This window comes from Bombina bombina, chromosome 4, assembly GCF_027579735.1.
Source record: "Bombina bombina isolate aBomBom1 chromosome 4, aBomBom1.pri, whole genome shotgun sequence".
NCBI classification, from domain to species: domain Eukaryota; kingdom Metazoa; phylum Chordata; class Amphibia; order Anura; family Bombinatoridae; genus Bombina; species Bombina bombina.
The window spans coordinates 401,436,439-401,459,769 of NC_069502.1; the positions used below are offsets into that span (position 1 = coordinate 401,436,439).

The following is a 23,331-nucleotide window of genomic DNA, read 5'->3' on the forward strand; positions in this document are numbered from 1 at the left end:
AGGTTTGTAGAGGGACTTAACAACAACAATGTAGGCATTAGCTTTACGTCCGAGATACAAGAGCATTCAGTTAATTTTTTGGACATCTCACTAAAGGGAGAAGTAGGTCAGAAGATTACCACAGAGACATATCGGAAGCCAATTACAGGGAACTCTTTGCTGCACGCCGCAAGTTGTCACCCAAGGAGAGTGTTTAGGGGTGTAGCCAGAGGCCAGTTCATTCGCCTGAAAAGGAACTGTACTGATCAAAGTACATATGAGAAACAGGCCGATGAACTATCTGTTAGGCTCATGGAAAGAGGGTATCCAGGGTCAATAATTACAAAAGAGAGAAACGCTGTTACCAAAATTAACAGAATTGATCTTTTAAGACAGAAGAACACAAAATATATAAAAAGAACAAAAGGGACTGAGGACAGAAAAATCACATTCACGACAGAATATTCACAACAGTACACACAAATATGTCAGATCATTAGAAATAACTACCATCTGTTATCAGCAGATGATGCTCTAAAAGAGACAGTATCTGAGGGCATCAGATGTACATACAAAAGAAACAGAACAATAGGCAATATAATTGCACCTACAAGGTTGAGGAAGGAACAGACAGATGGGTCCTCCTGGCTGAGATTAAATGGGACCTATAGGTGCAATTATTTATCCTGCAAAGCTTGCGAGAAAGTCACTATAGGGGACTCCTTCAGCTCTCTAGTTACGGGGGAACACTTCCAGAAGAATTTATGTCTTAACTGCAGGTCGACCTTTGTAGTGTACTTGATTTCATGCACACACTGTGCCCTCCAGTATGTAGGCCTCACGACAAGGGAAGCCAGGGTACGAATAAAAGAGCATCTAGCGGATATCAAAGCAGGGGTACTCACAACGCCACTTATTAAACATTTTTCAATTACACACAATAAAGATAATTCATTCTTTTCCTGGACCATCATAGAGAAGGTACCAATCCAGATGAAAGGGGGGGACAGAACCCGCAAACTAGGCGAAAGGGAGGCCTTCTGGATCTTTCGCTTAAAAACAAGGATTCCAGATGGCCTCAATTCTGAATTTGACCTCATTAATTTTTGGTAGTGTACATTAGGAATAACACTCCATATATTTGGGGTATTTAGGTAACAATATGATTACTTTGTAAACCTGATTTTACCTATGTATTTATATATACATAGAGAGTAAACACCTAATATCAAAGCACTAATAAAACACAATAGACTCCAGGTGCTTGGTAGGAAGCAGTATATTCATGGTCTGACAGAAATACTAAGGTTAAATACATAGTTAGTGTAAGAACACCAAAGGCCCTTGGTAATTAGCAGCTCACTTTGAAGCTAAATGTAATGGACCAGAATAAATTTAGCTAAATACACCTAAAATAAGAAATAAGGGTTCACTACCTATTGAGGAATTTTACTACTATCAAACACATAGTTAGAGCATAAATACACTTGGCACTTTATAATGTGTATTTATGGGTGTACTAGAATTGCGGTACCTAAGTGTACATCATAACAAAGGTGATATTCGTTAGTTTAGCAAGCAGCTTATTAACCTTTGATGCTGGGCACAATAGACCAGAATATACTTAGGCTATATATACCTAAATAGTAATTTAAAATTTATTACTTATTTGGGATATCTACTGGAGATGAGTTTAATGCTAGAGTACAACACACCTGCCCCTCTAAATAAATGTTTAATGTGTTTATACCGGGATGTGATTCACAAGGGAGAAAACAGAACAGAGTTGCTACTCTTTAAAACAGGTTTGGCAGGCAAAGCACGCTCGCATTGCATGGAATTGTCCCATTGTACACAAGTAATGGACATTTAGCAGTGACAGCACAGGAGAGCGGTGACTGACAGCGAGGTGTGACGCGACAGGCTACATTTTTGATTGGTGTACACATACGATATTCGACCAATCAGGACTCAGTAGGTAGGGACCAATAGCTACACACATGACTCCCTGCAAAGCATTGGGATTTGGTAGACCGCACCGGAGTGGCCAACACATACGGTTACCATCCAATGAGGTTAAGGAAGCAGGTTCTAATGGTAAATAGCTATCACAAACAAACACGGAATCTTAGCACATACACTACTTTTTTAACTATAACATAGACGATCTAGAAGCATACCAAAAACCTGAGAGCTGTTAAAAGAGACAGGATAGATACCAGAACACACAGTACTCGTGTTTATACATGTCTCTTTATACAAGCGGTTTCAACTCAGAGACAGTTTCTCTATACATAGATGCAATATAATTGTTGAATAGACCCAACTGATAGATTCTGTCATTTGTCATTGTTCGTTGTTTGGCACTTATTAAATATTGAGTACTAATGATAAATAGGAGGTTAGGAACTCACTCTTTTTGTAATTTTGTAATATTGATTAAATAGACTAGTGCAGCTATGTTGACAAGGAGGGTTAATTGATCCCAGCTGAAGGGAGTTACAATGAGGGGTGTGGGGTTTTTGAACCAATAGGATCACAGATGATGGTTTTTAAATCTGAGAACTGACAGACAGTTTTAAGCAGGCTAGGAGTAAGGCAACAGCCGAAACCGGTCAGCCTTTTTGTCATCTGTTTAACTATAATTGTATGTTCTTACCCAGGGGTTAAGATACCCTTTATGTTCTAAATAAAGTTTGATTTTTTATCCATATACTTGGTGCTCCTGTTATACATTTTTTCTGATGCTTCAATTAAAAACCTACCTCAAAGGCCTGTTTCTCCACCTCCTACCGAACTCATCGCCTTTGCTTAGTAAAGATATTGACAGAGCCCACAGGGCATTACGACCCCCCCCCTCCAAGCCACCCCTGCCTCCTCTGGATGTGGTTATTAGATTCCTACGCTACACTGCAAAAGATATCTGGCAGGCGGCCAGGGCCCACCAGTCTATCTCCTATCAGGGTCACAATCTGCAGGTTTACCAGGACCTGAGTCCCTACACGATTTAAAGACGCAGGGAAATCAAGTTCATAACAGCCAAGCTGCAAGAACATCATATAAATTACCGCTGGGGATTTCCCTTCAGTCTGATTATTTCCCACAACGGGTCTCAAATTGTCTATAAGGACTTTAATGATCTTGACCAGCTATCCAGATGTTACCATCTAACCTTATCACCTTAATTTTTATTATTACAGAAAGATAGGGCTGACCTGGGCTTTCAGAGGTGGTATAAGATGACCTTTCCTCCCTGAATATTATGGTGCGGGGTCCCCCTCCCCTTGGTCCTTCCTCTCTCTCCCCAGACTAAATAGTTCACAACCACCTTGATAAACATAGGACTACACTGCTGTCCCCTCCCTGTTGTTATAACTAGTAAATTTATAACACAAGAGTTTGCAAGGCTACATTTCTCCCCCCTTTTGAATGGTGTATTTAGAAAGATTAATACACCTATTACAAATGTTATTGTTAATTTTATTTCTTGTTTGTTTTTGATTGTTGATATCTTTATTAACTGCTATGTCATATGTCTGTCTCCAAATTACAACATGGCTACAGATAACAGATTATTGTACGGTTATGTGCATGGTTTAATAGCATCTACCAGCTATCAAATAAATTCCCCCAAAACTTATGGATAACACTGACAAATATTAAAATTATTTCCCTCAATGTAAAAGGTCTCAATGATCCCCAGAAAAGATTGATGGCCCTGAGAGATTACAAAAGAAGTAATGAGATATCTTGTTTCTCCAGGAGACCCACTTTAAAAGGGGTTTTGAGCCTAAACCAGCCCTGAAGAAATTTGGATTAGTTTACTTGTCTTCCCACACCACTAAGCATAATGGAGTAGGAGTATTGATTAGCAAAAAACTCCCCTTTCGCGATACCTCAGTCTACAAAGATAAGGAAGGAAGGTCTATAATTGTTAGAATTCTTTTCCATAAACCTATAACCCTGGTTAATGTCTACGCCCCAAATAATGACCCTTCCCCTTTCTTCCATCAGCTCTGTAAAAAAATACTAGAGGTCTCCAGGGGTAGTTTGATTGTAGGGGGAGATTTTAACCTTGCCTTCGATCCGGCCCTAGACTGCTCCTCAGGCTCAACCTCTGTGCCTAATAAGACACTTAAACAGATTAAATTAGCCCTATCTCAACTGGCAATCCATGATACTTGGAGACTCCAGCACCCCACCACAAAAGATTTTACTATCTACTCTAACCCTCATCATTCATATTCTAGAATTGATTATCTATTCATTGACGTCACTAGCTTATCATACATCACACATACTGATATTTTCCCTATAACTTGGTCGGACCACGCTAAAATTAGATGCCAGCTCCGTTGGTCCACTTCTTGCCTCCCCAACATCAATTGGAAGTTTGACAATACGTTACTTAGGGGATCCTCTGATCTACCTCCAGTTACAAAAAGCCTTAATAGACTACTTTCAAATAAAATGACACTCCCGGCATTGATACTCAACATATCTGGAATGCACATAAGTGTGTAATTAGAGGGGAACTTATTGCTCTAAAAGCTGCCAAATTGAAACAAAAGAATGCATATCTGAACTCTCTCTTAGAAGATTTAGCTAAGCTACAAGATATACATAAAATGCATCCCAAGAATCCCTCACTAATAGAGAGCATAACACACAAACGCAGTCAGCTTCGCCTCCTATTGGGAACAGAGGCTAAAAATAAGGCCCTATTTCTTAAAAAGACCTATTATGAAGGGGCTAATAAACTGGGGAAAATGCTGGCACAGCAGCTTAAAAGAACAACACATAAACAATTTATTATGGGCATTCGTGGGTCCTCCAGTGGGTTGAAGTCCTCCACCAACGATATTGCATTGGCCTTTAAGGAATACTATGACAGATTATACAACATATGGTACACAACCGCAGACCCCAACCCTGACGATATAGCAGACTATCTGGCCCAGTCAACCCATCCCAAGTTAACAACAGATCAAAATAGAGAATTGGATGCCCCTTATACAGAGGAGGAGCTTTTGGATGCTACCTCCTCACTTCCTACAGGGAAGGCACCGGGTCCAGATGGGTTCGGAAACTTTTATTACTCCCAATTCAAAGAAATATTAGTCCCCTACCTACTTAGATATTTTCAGAGTATAGATGATAACAGGTCTTTCCCGTCTGCGCTCCAGACGCATATCTCGGTTCTACTTAAGCCCAACGAACCACCAGACCAAGTTTCTAACTACCGCCCAATTTCCCTCATCAACACTGATATAAAAATCTTTGCTAAAATAATGACGATCCAAATGAATAGATTTCTTCCTAGCTTAATTCACAGAGACCAAGTTGGATTTGTCCCGGGTCGGGAAGCGAGGGATAACACTGTCTGTAATATTCATTTAATCTGGCATGTCAATAATGATAATACCCCGACTGCATTTATTTCAACGGATGCCGAAAAGGCATTCGACCGTGTTAACTAGTCCTTCTTGAGAGCCTCCTTGGAGGCCTTCGGCTTTGGCACTACCACCTTAAATTGCATCTTTGCGCTTTACGCGTTCCCCAGCGCTCGCATTATTATTAATGGCACCTTATCTCCGCCGATAGAAATTAGGAACGGCACTCGTCAGGGCTGCCCTCTTTTGCCCCTACTTTTTGTGTGCCTCGTCGTGACCTTAGCTTCTAAAATTAGGAACAATTTAGAAATAACAGGGATTTCATCGGGACGGGATGTATATAAGCTCTCTTTATTTGCAGACAATATCCTTTTTACACTGACGAACCCGGAAAAGTCCTTCCCCCAACTCCTGACTGAATTTTCCACCTTTAATAGTCTCTCAAACTTCTTGGTTAACCATTACAAATCTGAAATTTTGGGCTTCAACCTTCCGGAGCACATGGTTAGTTCACTTAAAAATAGTTGCCCATTTAGGTGGTGGGGCTCAAAGAAACTTTCCTGGCTTGGGCGCATAAATACTTTAAAAATGTACATTTTTCCAAGACTCCTTTATATTATTTAAGCACTGCCGATCCCTCTGCCCCCCAGGTACATCCCCAGATTCAGAGCATATTTGGCTCCTTTGGCAAACGAAGCTGCCCAGAATAAATAAAGTTACTATGTCCCTTCCTAGACATCTGGGTAACCTAGGTTTACCCGATTTGGAGGTTTATAGAACCTCTATATTTTTGCAGAGGATATTGGACTGGAGGGTGGGTGGGTTTAGCAGAAGAGGTGTGTCCGGCTGGTGGAGAGCATAGGATCGGAGCTCCCACTTGCTAGCCTATGTTGGAGACCTGACTTTCTCGAAAGGTCCAAGATGATTTCCAATCCAATCACGAGGGAGTCTGTTTCCCAATGGGAGAGAGCTTTTAATCGTTACCCCTGTCTGTTGTCTAGACCGGGCCCACTGACTTCTCTAATTCACAACCCGGACTTCTCGATAGCCTCCTTTGGTATCCTACACTCCCTGGATACAACCAACAGAGATATTCTTGTCCATCACATAACTACTAACGAATCCATAAGCACACAAGACAGACTTATTGACAAGGGGTATGACTGGGCTAGGAACTTTATTTATCTAGATCTCCGGTGAGACATTCCCTCTCTATTATATACAAAATCTTGATACAGCCCCTCCCAGGCAATCTCCCATATGTCATAGAAATGTGGGAAAGAGAGCTGGGAATAATCATTCTCCCACAAACGGCAATTAACATGTTCTCTAACACCAAAAAGTCCTCTACCTCAGCTTCCATCCATTACAAGATTACATTGTTGGTACCTAACCCCCAGAAAATTGCACCGCCTGTTCCCCAAAACTAGTAAATCGATGCTGGAGGAGCGGCCATGTAGGGAGTGGTATGGGACGCCTCTAAACACCTACAACCCTTACTCCGGATTCTTATCAATAGTGTCAAAGTCCTCATTGCAAGGACATGGAAGTCTAAAGACATCCCATCCATGACTATGTGGAGAAACAAAGTTGCAGAGTTATTGGAGCTGGAGGAATATACTGCATATAAAAATGGTAACATAGAATGCTTTCTCATGCTACAAGCCGTGTGGGATGAATACATTAAAAACCTTTGAGCTTTTAAAACATTATCGAGTATTAGATAGTCCCCCTTGAGAAACAATTACAAATTAAATACTAAATTAAAGATAATATTGGTACAGAACTGTTGCACTGTAGCTATAATATTCATGCATAACATCAAGGTTTATATTAAGAGACATGACACCGCAAACCAAGGTGCTTTTGTAGTGATATTCTGTTTACTTTGTTTTATTTGAAAATCCAAGAGTCTGTACCAATGCTTTATGTTTGTTTATGTATATTTTCATTCTCTTTTGAAATTTTATGATGTTATATTTGCCAAAGATTGTTGTAAAGTATGGACAGATTCCTTCCAATAAAAAGATTTAACAAAAAAAAGCATACACGTATAGAAATGAGTTAATACAGTTAATCGATATACAGTGTGTGTATATGTATATATGTGTATATATATATATATATATATAATATATAATCCAGTCAAATGCACTCTCATGTCTTTTCAATGGGTTCTTTAATGGAACGTTTTCGGGGTTCACAACCCCTTCATCAGCATAAACCAATAACCAAATATCACACAATTTATAGTGTATCAAAACAGTGTCACACCAAACAAATTTGCTTTCCAAAAGTGCGCCAAAATACCGAGTGTGGAACGTATCTTGCGTTCCACCGTGATCATGTCAACCGGAAGTGATGTCACTTCCGGTTTCGCGACATGATAGAAACATATGTACATTGCTTTGTATTACAATTAATAACAAGTTACAACGTACTCAGAATTACCTAATAGAAAACTTAAAAATGATGTCAACAAACAAAATGTAATGTAATTACCTGTGAACTGCACATTACTTATAATAGTGTGAATCAATCGTCATAGTAATCGTAACTATGGTTACGAGACATCACTAAGTGAGTGTATTTATATAGTAGAGAATTCTCTAGTGCAACAAACATATATAGTGACATTAATTGCTAAACATTCTGTGTCATGTCCATTCACAGCTATGCATAGTGATTTATATACATAAATACATAAAGGGGAACTGAATATAAAAATGAAAGAATAAACTTGAAGAGTGGCTGTTCTTGCTTATACTTGTTATCAAAACATGTAGCAATGTGCACTGCCAACTGCATAGTACATGTACTTTATACAGGCAGTGTGTCAATAAATCGTTTTGCAAAATTATTCTGTTGTGTATTACTCTAAATGTAAAAATACATAAACGATGTACTGTGGCTAGTTTAGGCATGGCTTGTTATGTTAGCCTTCAAACTTAGCAACTAAACAAGTACATCTATATCTCTGTATATTAGTAATATGACTAAGATATATGTCCCACTAGAAAAAATTCACTTAATGATACAGTGAATTCACAAAAGCATTCAAACTAGCGTACTAGGATAAAGAGCGGCGTATTGAGTCATGACAATCATCATTGTACCTCTATTACTATGTATATATTAATGTGGCCTGTAACTTTTTTATACATTATATGGTGTGTGTGAATATTTCTAGACAATGTCCAGGATATGATTTCTTATGACACCATAGTGAATTAGGTATCAATGTCCAACATGTAGATGACCAAGTGTGGACACATAAGGACAGGCCATCTTGTAGCTTCTTAGTATTCTATAGATAGATTGATCTTATTCCCGATTTGAGGTATAAGGTGCAGAAATGGGTAATTTCACCTCAGAGACCAGGCTTCCACAACCCAGATGGGGGATATATTCCTCCACCCTGGTGTGTCGTAAGCGACCAGCTCACATCACTCAGAAGAGCCATGGGGCTGGGAGCTAAACGTAGCCACAATGACCCTGGGTTATACCCCAAGCATGTAGCACTACCTTATACCCTTAGGTAAGATTTTTAAAATCTGGAGTAGTGTTTAATCCGCCAGGATGGATAGTCCCCAATTTAAAGATCCATTGGGCTTCCCGTTTGAGTAGTATCTTGCTCCTATCCCCTCCCCGATCAAGTGGGGGGTATATGGTCGATGAGGATATAGCGGATTGAAGATACGGCATGGCCTTGCTTAACACAATGGCGTGCAACTGGTTGGTCAGAATCCCCTTTTTTAAGTGCCGATCTGATTGCGTGCCTATGGTTTGCCATTCGTTCCCGTAACGTGCCTGTGGTTTTGCCCACGTAAAAACAAGAACATGGGCAAAAGAGGAGGTACACCACGTGTGTGGTAGTGCACGTGATAGAGTGCTTGATCACGTATCTTCGCTTAGTGTGTGGGTGATGACAGGTTTTAGCACTGACCAAACCATTGCACGTTGTGCAGCCTAAGCATCTATATGATCCTTTGATGTTTATTTTTGCTCCTGTGGTGTAGCTAGCTTTTTGATCAGTACGCATCAAGAGGTCTTTAAGGTTAATACCCCTCTTGAAGCCCACCATTGGTTGTACCTGTCTGGTAAATGTTAACTTCGGGTCTGATGTCATAATAGGCCAATGTTGATGTAAAATACGTCCTGTATTTTTGGTAGTTGGAGTAAATGTAGTGGTCATAATAAGTTTGTTACTCGTGTCCCTCTTTAGTGTGGGCTTGATAAGTTCTTCTTGAGTGAGTGAGGATGCTGTACTCATGTTTTCTTGGATAATGGAAGGTTTATATCCCCGCTCGCGGAATCTTTCTCCCACTCCTGCCAATTGGGAGACCCCAGTTTGTATCTCTGAATTGTTTCTCATGGTTCTCACAAATTGAGATCTGACTATGCCCTTCAAAAGGGCAGGAGGGTGACAGCTGTCAGCGCTCAAAATGGAGTTCCGATCGGTTTGTTTATGATAAAGGGTCGTGCCCAATTGATGTGTTTTTTTTAAACACAGTCAAGTCTAGAAAATTAACGGACTGTGTGTCAACCGTCATTTTGAATTTAACATTACTTGTGGCCGTGTTATATGTTTCAAACCAAATCTGTAGTTCCTCCATGGTCCCCCGCCATACCATGAAAATGTCGTCAATATATCTGTAATAACATACTACTGTCAAATTGGTAGTGTTCCATAAATACAGATTTTCAAATTGAGACATGTACAGGTTGGCGTACGCGGGGGCCATGGAGGAACCCATGGCTGTGCCAGCTGATTGTAAATAGAAATTACTCTCGAATCTGAAGTAATTCTTATACAAACAGAATTCTATCAAGGAAAGAAAGAATTTGGTTGGTGGGCCCTCATAAAGAGAGTTATTGGTGATATGTTCCTCAATTGATTTCAGACCCTCATTGTGGGGAATGATAGTATACAGACTGTTGACGTCCAAACAGACCAATAGGTCATCAGGTTGGACGTCAACAGTCCGTATCTTACGTATGAAGTCACCTGTATCCATGATATATGATCTTACCTCCCTAACAACAGGTTGTAGTAAGATATCCACCAGTTGTGCCACCGGCTGTGTCAAGGAGTCCCTTGCTGACACAATCGGACGGCCTGGTGGATTATCTAGAGTTTTTTGTATCTTTGGGATTGAGTATAGGATGGGTATTTTAGGATAAGTAGTAATACAGAAATCACGAATATGTTCGGATAGCCAACCTTGTTCAAAACCCATCTGGATCAATGTATCCAATTTTATTTTAAATCTAGTAGTGGGATCATTAGGTAATACGGAATAAGTCTGTGTATCTGTCAACTGAGTCAAAATGTCAGTGCGGTAATCCTCATAGTTGAGTATCACTATGGCACCGCCCTTATCGGCGGGCCTAATGACTATACTTGAGTCTTCCTGCAGGGTCTTTATCGCCTGTCTTTCTTCCCTGGACATATTATGTGTCCAAAGGGACTGTTGTCTAGCTGTTTCAAGGTCTTGGGTGACCAGTCTCATAAAAGTTTTGGTACTCGGACTGCTATTTGTTGGTTCAAAAGAGCTGGGGGTTTTACATTGAAGTTCTACCTGTGTCTTGGTTGAACTAGATGTGGAGTTTTGAAAAAACTCTTATCTTAAGTGATTTGTTCAACTTGTACAGGTCCATTTTTAAATCAAACTCGGAAAGGGCTGTGCTAGGCACAAAAGATAGGCCCCGGTTCAAAACTTTACGTTCACTGTCTGATAAGTGATGTGTACTTAAATTGATTACTATGTCCTCTGTCGTGGGCGTCTTGGTGGCCGGTGTCTTATGCCCCGCCCGCCTAATATGGGGTCTATTGTGCCGCCCCCTCCCCGGGAGCGAGTAGTTACCCCTAAAAAATGATGATTGGGTGTAGAGTGTTCTCTAGATGTATGCGTGGAAAATTGATTAAGGGGTCTGTATGATCCAGGTGGAGTCAGAGAAGTATTGCCAGGGTTTCTATCAGTGTCAGAAGACTCTCCCCCACTAGTATCCACAGTATCAAAGTGGACCCGTCTATTTCTCTGTCTCCTTCTGGTTCTAATATCTGGTGTTGTAGTTAACCATTTGTAGACTTTCCCTTGTTTATAGTCCTGATTTACTGTTTCTAATTTCCTGTTTTTAAAGGTTATTAAATCTGTCTGGTATTTATCTATTTGTGTTTTAATTTTAGATAACCAGTTTTCTTGTGTGTCACTAGTAAGTGTAGCCTGGTATGTGTTTTCAAAAGTCTGTATTTCAACTTTGACTTTACCTAGGATAGACGTGACCTCCTCTATAACAAGTAGAATTAAGTCTAAGGAGCACTTGTTCAGAATGAAGCACCATTTTTTTCTGAACTCGGGATTTTCACGCCCGATGGTGGGTACATTATGGACCTTAAAACCTCTGGGTATGTGCCCTGTTCTAAAGTAATCAGAAAGGTAACTAGCATGTAAAGTTAAATCAACCTCTCTCTTTTTTAATTTCAATAATGTGTGATATAAATTAATTGGGGTCTCACCAACTGTCTTGGAGATTGGTGCAAACAAGATCCGAACAGCATCATCTGGTGTGTACGATACAGTTCCAGTCTGGGCTTTCACTGCTTGACAGGTTAAATCCTCACTTAGTACTTGCTGCTCAATGTGTTCCTCCTGTGTTTGTAGTGTAGACATACTTTAATGAGGAAAGAATGTGTAGAGACAGGGCAATCAATTCCTTAATCCTTAAGATTATTGGTACACAGATGTAGAGCAAGAGTAGAGGTAAGATGTAGCCAGTAGCTAGGTCCCGGGAACAAAGTGTCCATATGAATGAGAAAACACAAAGTTGCAAAACTAATAGATAACAGTCTGTAATTAAACAGTCAATAAGCAAGCTACAACCACAACTAATAGCGCTGGAGCAAATGAAAAAAGTGTAGTCAAAAGCAGGGGGTTCCACTGATCAAATAATATACAAACAATTTCCAGCTCAGCCCTCCAAGTGTCAACCGCCTGGGTGCAGAAATAAGCAATATAAATAATCCAGTCAAATGCACTCTCAGGTCTTTTCAATGGGTTCTTTAATGGAACGTTTTCGGGGTTCACAACCCCTTCATCAGCATAAACCAATAACCAAATATCACACAATTTATAGTGTATCAAAACAGTGTCACACCAAACAAATTTGCTTTCCAAAAGTGCGCCAAAATACCGAGTGTGGAACGCATCTTGCGTTCCACCGTGATCATGTCAACCGGAAGTGATGTCACTTCCGGTTTCGCGACATGATAGAAACATATGTACATTGCTTTGTATTACAATTAATAACAAGTTACAACGTACTCAGAATTACCTAATAGAAAATTTAAAAATGATGTCAACAAACAAAATGTAATGTAATTACCTGTGAACTGCACATTACTTATAATAGTGTGAATCAATCGTCATAGTAACCGTAACTATGGTTACGAGACATCACTAAGTGAGTGTATTTATATAGTAGAGAATTCTCTAGTGCAACAAACATATATAGTGACATTAATTGCTAAACATTCTGTGTCATGTCCATTCACAGCTATGCATAGTGATTTATATACATAAATACGTTAAAAAAGGGGAACTGAATATAAAAATGAAAGAATAAACTTGAAGAGTGGCTGTTCTTGCTTATACTTGTTATCAAAACATGTAGCAATGTGCACTGCCAACTGCATAGTACATGTACTTTATACAGGCAGTGTGTCAATAAATCGTTTTGCAACATTATTCTGTTGTGTATTACTCTAAATGTAAAAATACATAAACGATGTACTGTGGCTAGTTTAGGCATGGCTTGTTATGTTAGCAAATAAAAGATACAAGGTAAGGACTCTTAACAGGTAAGGGTAACACACAGGTCACCTGTGTGTTACCCTTACCTGTTAAGAGTCACCTTTACTAAGGTCTCCCTCTTCTTGGATTGGTATTTACCTTGTATCTTTGAATAAAAGAGACTTTTTATTTGCAAATTTACCTGGATTGCAGTGCCTGTCAAATTCTTTTTCTCCTGTATCATTTTGTTGCTGGATTCGGCATACACCGACTACGGCACTCCTGGGGCAATCCCAAGCGGCCTCGCGGCCTCCAAGTTCACTTCCGGTTGGACGGTTTGAGGAAGCGTCTGTGTTCGAGCAGTAAGATTCTACAAGCTTTTACTTGTTATGTTAGCCTTCAAACTTAGCAACTAAACAAGTACATCTATATCTCTGTATATTAGTAATATGACTAAGATATATGTCCCACTAGAAAAAATTCACTTAATGATACAGTGAATTCACAAAAGTATTCAAACTAGCGTACTAGGATAAAGAGCGGCGTATTGAGTCATGACAATCATCATTGTACCTCTATTACTATGTATATATTAATGTGGCCTGTAACTTTTTTATACATTATATGGTGTGTGTGAATATTTCTAGACAATGTCCAGGATATGATTTCTTATGACACCATAGTGAATTAGGTATCAATGTCCAACATGTAGATGACCAAGTGTGGACACATAAGGACAGGCCATCTTGTAGCTTCTTAGTATTCTATAGATAGATTGATCTTATTCCCGATTTGAGGTATATGCACCCAGGCGGTTGACACTTGGAGGGCTGAGCTGGAAATTGTTTTGTGTCCTATCCTTGAATTTTGGTGTTTATACACACCATCCGTTTCTATTCGTCGTTGATTGCTGGTCCCTGTGATCTAACAGGTGAGCATTTATTATTGTCTTTAATTACCTTTCATTACCCATATTCATCTGGGAAAATTTCCCATTTTTTGTTTTCCTCTCTCCAATTTCTTACCTGTGAGGAACATCTTCTGCAAGCGCTATTAGAAAAAATACTCTCTATCACATATATATATATATATATATATATATATATATATATATATATATGTATATATATATATATATATATATATATATATATATATATATATATATATATATATATATATATATATATATATATATATATATATACATACACATAGAGCCCAACAAACATGTGAGGGGCAATCATGAATGGTGTTAGCAGAGTCCAAAGAACAAATGATGAACGATAAGGCTCTTTGAAAATCCAGGGACTCCTGATGCAAAGCAGCCAAAAGGAGGGAGGTATCCAGGGCTCACCGGGTGGAATAATTGAGTTTCCATTTTCTTGTTTTGTGCTTGTGCTAGGAATTTTGGGAGACTCCCTAAACTGTAGGATTATTTACAGTATATTTTTGTTTCTTAGCGCAGTGATTTTAGCTTTTGTAACAAATTTGATAATACAAGTACATTTTAAATTTGTTTTTTTATCCGTGATGTTATATTTCACTGTTTGTTTATGACTTCTTTCCTGCTTTACAGCTCCCTAACCTACTTTTCTATGGACCACCAGGAACAGGCAAAACATCTACAATTTTGGCAGCGTCTAGAGAGCTCTTTGGGTAAAGTACAATAGAAAATCTAAAACAAAGCTGATCTTGCTGCACACTGCTGATTCTGCAACATTCCTCCCGTTGCTTTGTACTGACTTATGGACTGCAGTTCTTGTATAATTCACTCTGCTGTTAGTTTGCATGTTTATTTTATTAAAAAAAGAAAAAGTATACATAAATGCTATATTGCTGTTTCCTCGTTGAATAACCAAAAAAAATAAATAAAAATAAATTATGAGTGTAAAATTACTCCCTGGAGGCAATTTGCCCTTATAAGTTTCAGTTGAAAGCTCTCAAATATTTAGGCATAGCACTCCTTGTCCAGATCACTTTTTAAGAGTTTAAAGGGATAGTCTAGTCAAAATTAAGCTTTCATGATTCCTATAGAGCATGCAATTTTAAGCAACTTTCTAATTTACTCCTATTATCAATTTTTCTTCGTTCTCTTGGCATCTTTATTTGAATGTAAGCTTAGTAGCTGGCCCATTTTTGGTTCAGCACATGGGTAGCGCTTGCTGACTGGTGGCTATATTTAGACACCAATAAGAAAGTGCTACTCAGGTGTTGAACCAAAAAAATGGGCCGGCTTCTATGCTTACATTCCTGCTTTTTCAAATAAAGATACAAAGAGAACAAAGAAAAATTGATAATAGGATCTGAATCATAAAAGTTTTTAATTTTGACTAGACTATTCCTTTAATTCTAGATCGACCTTTTCCACAATACAGAAGGACCTAGCCTCTTGGTAGGATCAATCTCTCTCATGCTAGGGTAGGTACAGGTTATTATAATGAATATACTGCCCAGATTATTATAAGTTTTACAGGCTCTACCTATCAAGCTCCCAAGCACACATATATATGACAGTCTTAATCTACAATTAATGCTGTTTGGGTAAAAGTGAAGCCCAAAATCAATAAGAGCACTATGTATAGGCCACTCCAGGACGGGGTGCTAGAAATGTTCAATCTAAACCATGGGTTGCAATAGATTGCAGACCAGGAAACACTGACTCATTTCTTTTACAGTATATGAGTGTATTTGGGTAGGATTGAATTGTGAGACACGGAAGAGATATCTCTACTTCAGGGTTCCAATGCAGAGATTGTAAAGGGGCTAGCTATCAGAACGCTGTGGGGAAACTGGATCAAAATTGGCTGTACGATCCCAGTGTGTAAACTCCTCTCTAACAGGAAGTGCCTGTATAGAACTACACAGGATTTTATGAATTTTTTTACATGATGGTTTAAATACAACAAAATTCAACCCTTTCTAAACACCTCATCTTTTCAGAATGATCTCATAATATTGCTCACTCCATTTGAACAGGAGTGCCTTCTAGAAAGTCCATTAAGGGGATCTTTGTCTTTGGCAAGGAAATTGCTTGAGGAAACTGGTCGTCATTTTCTACCTACATATGTACAATACTGTCATATTGACTTGGGACATTTCTTTCAGCAAAGTGAAGGAAAATGTATACCTATACCAACACAGATTAAAACAATATATCCAAGTTTGCAAAACCTTCACCTTTTTTGAGCCTTTGTGGAGCAGTTCCTAGGCACCAGCTTCTTCACTCCAATGAACTCCTGCACATGGTATTGTGTTTTATGGTTATGTCATTAGCCTAAAGGACAACTACAGATGTTTACTTTTCACTTTTTTAGGACAGCATACGTTTCTTTTTAAGCTTACAACTCCTGGCTTATGTGGATTAGATCACCTGTTCCGACAAATAATAATTTGGATTATTTATTTTAAATCAAGTGATTTGGGACTATGCTTTGCATAATATAGTAACGAGCATATTATTTACACTTAGCCCTAGATTGATGGGAGTTATTTAAATTGATGTGCAATTTAAGGTATTGTCCTGTTATTAATATATAATCCTTAGTGCTTTGGACCTTTTTTTTTTTTTTTTTTTTTTTTTTTTTTAATTGTTTTCTTTTTAAAGATACGATGAGTCCATGGATTTTATCCTTACTTGTGGGATTACGCCTCCTGGTCAGCAGGAGGAGGCAAAGAGCACCAGAGCAGAGCTGTATATATAGCTCCTCCCTTCCCTCCCACTCCAGTCATTCTCTTTGCCTATGTTAGTGATAGGAAGAGGTAAAGTGAGGTGTTAGATTAGATTCTTCAATCAAGAGTTTTTTATTTTTAAAAGTAGTGCCAGAGAGTGCTGCTTTATTCTAGGGTGTAGCCGTAGTCCATGTCAGTCTCTAGAGTAGAGCTATTGGTGGCTTTAGAGCAATGGGAACTGGTAGGACATAATTCTCACTGCGCCTCCCATACTGTGATGCTGCCCTTCTTGTTAAGGGCTAAGCAGAAACTAACTCAGGCCCTATCTTTGTCCACAGGGCTATAGGAGGGAAAGGACCTCTTACACCTGTTGAGGCTGTCCTGCTGTCGGTCAGCATCGAGGTAAGTGCAGTTTTTATTATTCTAGGACATATTTAACTCAGAAAGGACTCTGCACTTAAGTATACATATTTCTCCAACATAGGTGTGTCCGGTCCACGGCGTCATCCTTACTTGTGGGATATTCTCTTCCCCAACAGGAAATGGCAAAGAGCCCAGCAAAGCTGGTCACATGATCCCTCCTAGGCTCCGCCTACCCCAGTCATTCTCTTTGCCGTTGTACAGGCAACATCTCCACGGAGATGGCTTAGAGTTTTTTAGTGTTTAACTGTAGTTTTTCATTATTCAATCAAGAGTTTGTTATTTTCAAATAGTGCTGGTACGTACTATTTACTCAGAAACAGAAAAGAGATGAAGAATTCTGTTTGTATGAGGAAAATGATTTTAGCAACCGTAACTAAAATCCATGGCTGTTCCACACAGGACTGTTGAGAGCAATTAACTTCAGTTGGGGGAACAGTTTGCAGTCCTTTGCTGCTTGAGGTATGACACATTCTAACAAGACGATGTAATGCTGGAAGCTGTCATTTTCCCTATGGGATCCGGTAAGCCATGTTTATTACGATTGTAAATAAGGGCTTCACAAGGGCTTATTTAGACTGTAGACTTTTTTTGGGCTAAATCGATTGATATTAACACTTATTTAGCCTTGAGGAATCATTTATTCTGGGTATTTTGATATAATAATATCGGCAGGCACTGTTTTAGACACCTTATTCTTTAGGGGCTTTCCCAAAGCATAGGCAGAGTCTCATTTTCGCGCCGGTGTTGCGCACTTGTTTTTGAGAGGCATGGCATGCAGTCGCATGTGAGAGGAGCTCTGATACTTATAAAAGACTTCTGAAGCGTCATTTGGTATCGTATTCCCCTTTGGGTTTGGTTGGGTCTCAGCAAAGCAGATACCAGGGACTGTAAAGGGGTTAAAGCTTAAAACGGCTCCGGTTCCGTTATTTTAAGGGTTAAAGCTTCCAAAATTGGTGTGCAATATTTTCAAGGCTTTAAGACACTGTGGTGAAAGTTTGGTGAATTTTGAACAATTCCTTCATGTTTTTTCGCAATTGCAGTAATAAAGTGTGTTCAGTTTAAAATTTAAAGTGACAGTAACGGTTTTATTTTAAAACGTTTTTTGTACTTTCTTATCAAGTTTATGCCTGTTTAACATGTCTGAACTACCAGATAGACTGTGTTCTGAATGTGGGGAAGCCAGAATTCCTATTCATTTAAATAAATGTGATTTATGTGATAATGACAATGATGCCCAAGATGATTCCTCAAGTGAGGGGAGTAAGCATGGTACTGCATCATTCCCTCCTTCGTCTACACGAGTCTTGCCCACTCAGGAGGCCCCTAGTACATCTAGCGCGCCAATACTCCTTACTATGCAACAATTAACGGCTGTAATGGATAATTCTGTCAAAAACATTTTAGCCAAAATGAACCCTTGTCAGCGTAAGCGTGGATGCTCTGTTTTAGTTACTGAAGAGCATGACGACGCTGATATTAATATCTCTGAAGGGCCCCTAACCCAATCTGAGGGGGCCAGGGAGGTTTTGTCTGAGGGAGAAATTACTGATTTAGGGAACATTTCTCAGCAGGCTGAATCTGATGTGATTACATTTAAATTTAAATTGGAACATCTCCGCATTTTGCTTAAGGAGGTATTATCCACTCTGGATGATTGTGAAAATTTGGTCATCCCAGAGAAACTATGTAAAATGGACAAGTTCCTAGAGGTGCCGGGGCTCCCAGAAGCTTTTCCTATACCCAAGCGGGTGGCGGACATTGTTAATAAAGAATGGGAAAGGCCCGGTATTCCTTTCGTCCCTCCCCCCATATTTAAAAAATTGTTTCCTATGGTCGACCCCAGAAAGGACTTATGGCAGTCAGTCCCCAAGGTCGAGGGAGCGGTTTCTACTTTAAACAAACGCACCACTATTCCCATAGAGGATAGTTGTGCTTTCAAAGATCCTATGGATAAAAAATTAGAAGGTTTGCTTAAAAAGATGTTTGTTCAGCAGGGTTACCTTCTACAACCCATTTCATGCATTGTCCCTGTCACTACAGCCGCATATTTCTGGTTTGATGAACTGATTAAGGTGCTCGATAGTGACTCTCCTCCTTATGAGGAGATTATGGACAGAATCAATGCTCTCAAATTGGCTAATTCTTTCACTCTAGACGCCTCTTTGCAATTGGCTAAGTTAGCGGCTAAGAATTCTGGGTTTGCTATTGTGGCGCGCAGAGCGCTTTGGTTGAAATTGTAAGGTTGTAAATGTAGCTGGACAAGAAACCAGAATGTTATTCTGTAACAACTGGTAAAAAACTGTGCCAGCAAGTTAATAAGACATAATGGATAGCAGACAAGATATAGTTAATATCACAATCTGTGCCTTTAGAAATCTCATGCAACTAGTAACAGGAGTTGATAGGTTAACAGTCACAGGTAATGAATTTCACTTGGTCAAAAAAGAGAGTTCATAAGTGATTACTGAGTCAGTGGATTAATATGCAGCTTAAGCAAACAGAGGTTATAACAGCTTGTTATGCCTGTAAAAGGTGGAGCATATGGCATAAATAGTTAATGAATGTTTGTACCTTAGTTGCAGATGAAGAAAGGACTGGATCCAGTTTTCAGAGCAGTGAACAATGTTTTAGATAACAATCTACTTACAACTTGGTAGGAGAGATTGCTGGGAGGAACAGATGAGAGCTTTGCAGACAGTGTGCAGCAGGTGAGCAAAAATGAGGAAGTGATCCTTGCAGCCGGGACTTGATGCAGTGTAGGAATCCAAAAGGAAAAAGATCCAGTATGCTGAGCTGCTTGAAGCAGGGAAGCAGGTTCCAAAGTAAGAATCCTTCACAGTTGAAAAAGTAGCAAGGTAACACAGCAGTAAATAACTATAGAGATTGCTTAAATAAAATAAGCACTTGCATTAGAGGTCAGACTTGAAAGAGACTGCTGTGAACAGGTTGAACACAACAGGCTAAGCACAAAATAATCAAGCAATGATGTGAAGAAAGGGGAGTGGTTTTATAGGCAGGAGGAATTGAGTGGAATGTCTTAAAGGGACATTACATATCCCCCCACTCAGGACATCCTCTCCGAGGATGCAGTAGAAGGTTTATCAGGATAACGGAGATGGAAAGCCCTAAGCAGCTGAGGAGCATTAACACGGGAGCGAGGTACCCAAGAATCTTCCTCAGGACCGTAACCCTTCCAACGGAGGAGGTACTCCAAACGTCCACGAGAGATTCTGGAGTCCAAGATGGTTTCAAGCTCAAACTCTTCCTGACCATCCAACTGAATGGGCGGTGGAGGTGCCTGGGGACGTGAACGTGATGCGCTCGAGATATAGGGCTTCAGAAGCGAAACATGAAATGTGGGGTGAATTCTGAAATGTCTCGGTAAGTCCAAGGTAACAGACGTCGGACTTAGAATTCGAACAATGGGGAATGGACCAATGTATTGACTGCCCAGCTTCTTGGAGGGCACTGCCGGTTTCAGGTATTTGGTGGAAAGCCAGACTCGATCTCCCAGTTTGTAATCAGGACACGGCCTGTGTCTCAAATCATAATAAAGTTTTTGCCCAGCTTTAGCAGTGTTTAAATGTTCTTTTAGTAAAGTCAAAGTGTTTTGTAAATTGGTTAAGTATGTTGAAGCTGAAGGGGATGCCCTTCTATCTGGTGATAGTAGAATGGATTGAGGATGGTAGCCATAAGTAGCATAAAAAGGTGTTACCCTAGTGGAGGATGAAATTGAGTTGTTGTAGGAATACTCTGCCAAGGGAAGGAGAGAGATCCAATCGTCCTGTAGGTGAGTGATATAACAACGTAAATATTGCTCAAGTAAGCCATTCACTCTTTCTGTGAGACCATTTGCCTGCGGATGGTAAGATGAGGTTAGTCTTGGTTGAATACGTAAACTGGTACAAAGAGTTTTCCAAAAATGAGAGGTGAACTGAGTACCGCGATCGGTAATGATGGACCGTGGTATGCCATGTAAGCGCACAATGTTGTTAATGAAAGCTTGTGCGGTCTCTGTTGCGGTGGGAAGTGATTTTAAGGGAACAAAATGGGCCAACTTGGTCAAATGATCGACCACGACCATAATGGTATTATGGTTTTGAGATAGAGGTAGTTCCACTATGAAATCCATAGAAATCAGTGACCATGGAATTTCTGGTATAGGTAAGGGATTAAGATATCCAATGGGTTTCTTTCTTTCAACTTTATTTCTGGCACAAACATCACAGGAATTGACATAATCCTGTACAGAATCTGATATTTTGGGCCACCAGAAATCCCTGCAAAGTAATTCTTTGGTTTTATGTATACCTGGATGGCCTGATAATGGGTTGTCATGGTAGTAGTTTAGGATAAAATTCCGTAATTGTTTTGGAATGTATAACTTTTTATGATAAGTGTAAAGTCCAGTATTTTCTTTTATTAGATGGCTATCATTAGGTAGGTCATCTGTTTGGAGTGCTCTGATAATGTCATTCTCAAATGTTGTTAACTGACCTATTATCTTATGTGGGGGTATTAAATACATATTTTGATCTGGCCTTAAGCTTTGTTCATGGATGCGGGACAATGCGTCTGCTTTTGTGTTTAAACGTCCAGGTCTATAAGTAATCAGGAAGTTAAACCTGTCCAAAAATAAACTCCATCGCACTTGACGGGAGGAGAGAGTTTTACTTTGGCGTAAATATTGTAGGTTTTTATGGTCTGTATATATTATAAAAGGAGTCTTTGTGCCCTCTAATATATGCCTCCATACTTCTAGTGCTGATTTGACTGCTAACAATTCCTTGTCCCCTATGGAGTAATTAGCTTCAGCTGGTTGTAAGGTTCTGGAGTAATAGGCTATGGGATGTTGTATATTGTCTAATTTAGACTTTTGAGAAAGAACTGCCCCAATTCCAGTGTCTGAGGCATCTGCTTCAACTATAAACTGACAAGTATGGTCAGGTATATTCAATATAGGAGCAGAGATGAATCTATCTTTTAATAAAAGGAAAGTTTCCTCTGCGTGAGGAGACCAGGTAAACTTAGTATTTTTGCTGGTTAAACTGGTTAGGGGTTTAACAATTGTTGAAAAATTATGAATAAATTTGCGATAGAAATTTGTAAAACCCAGAAATCTCTGTAAGGATTTCACATTAGTGGGTCTTGGCCAATCCTTTATTGCAGATAACTTATCTGGATCCATTCGGATTTGATCTGGTGTTACTATGTATCCAAGAAACTTTATCTCATGGACATGAAAAAGGCATTTTTCAAGTTTAGCAAATAACCTGTTTTCACGCAATCTTGTCAAAACCCACCTAACATGTTTAATGTGATCAGATGTAGTCCGTGAATAAATTAAAATATCATCCAGGTAGATTATAACACACACGTCAATGAGGTCTTTAAATATCTCATTTATAAAATGTTGGAAAGTGGCAGGGGCATTACAAAGGCCGAAAGGCATGACCTTATACTCAAATAGGCCATATCTTGTCCTGAATGCAGTTTTCCACTCATCCCCATCTTTAATTCTTATCAAATTATATGCCCCCTTCAGATCTAATTTGGTGAAAATAGTTGCACCATTGAGACGTTCTAAAAGTTCAGGGATGAGTGGAAGTGGATAACGGTTTTTTACAGTTACTGCATTCAGAGCTCTGTAATCTATAATGGCCCTTAATGATTGATCTTTATTTTTTACAAAAAATATTCCGGCAGCTGCGGGTGATACAGATGGTACTATGAAACCTTTCCTAAGATTCTCGTCTAGATATTCTCTGAGATACTGTAACTCATCTTGAGAGAGGGGATATATTTTCCCATATGGAACTACTGCTCCGGGTACCAAATCTATGGGACAATCAAAATCCCTATGGGGAGGAAGAGTCTCTGCTTCCTTTAAATCAAACACATCACTTAAATCCTGATACTCTGTTGGTATGCTAACATCTAACATTCCTATAGTTTGTTGTTGAAAACAAGTGGTTTTACAAAATAAGGAGGGGAATGTTATCTTTGAGTGTTTCCAGTCTATAGTGGGATTGTGTTTGACTAACCAGGGAAAACCTAAGATGATGGTATGT

General features: G+C 39.3%; 1 protein-coding gene across 2 annotated transcripts in view; it reads left to right on the forward strand.

Moving 5' to 3' along the window:
* The window catches only part of RFC4 (replication factor C subunit 4), a 271,306-nt gene that overhangs the window by 27,727 nt on the left and 220,248 nt on the right, over nt 1–23,331 (forward strand). For both annotated transcript variants that reach the window (XM_053710182.1, XM_053710183.1), the window contains one exon: nt 14,745–14,824. In XM_053710182.1, the coding sequence (XP_053566157.1) occupies nt 14,745–14,824 (80 nt within the window). The remainder of the gene's footprint in view (nt 1–14,744; nt 14,825–23,331) is intronic.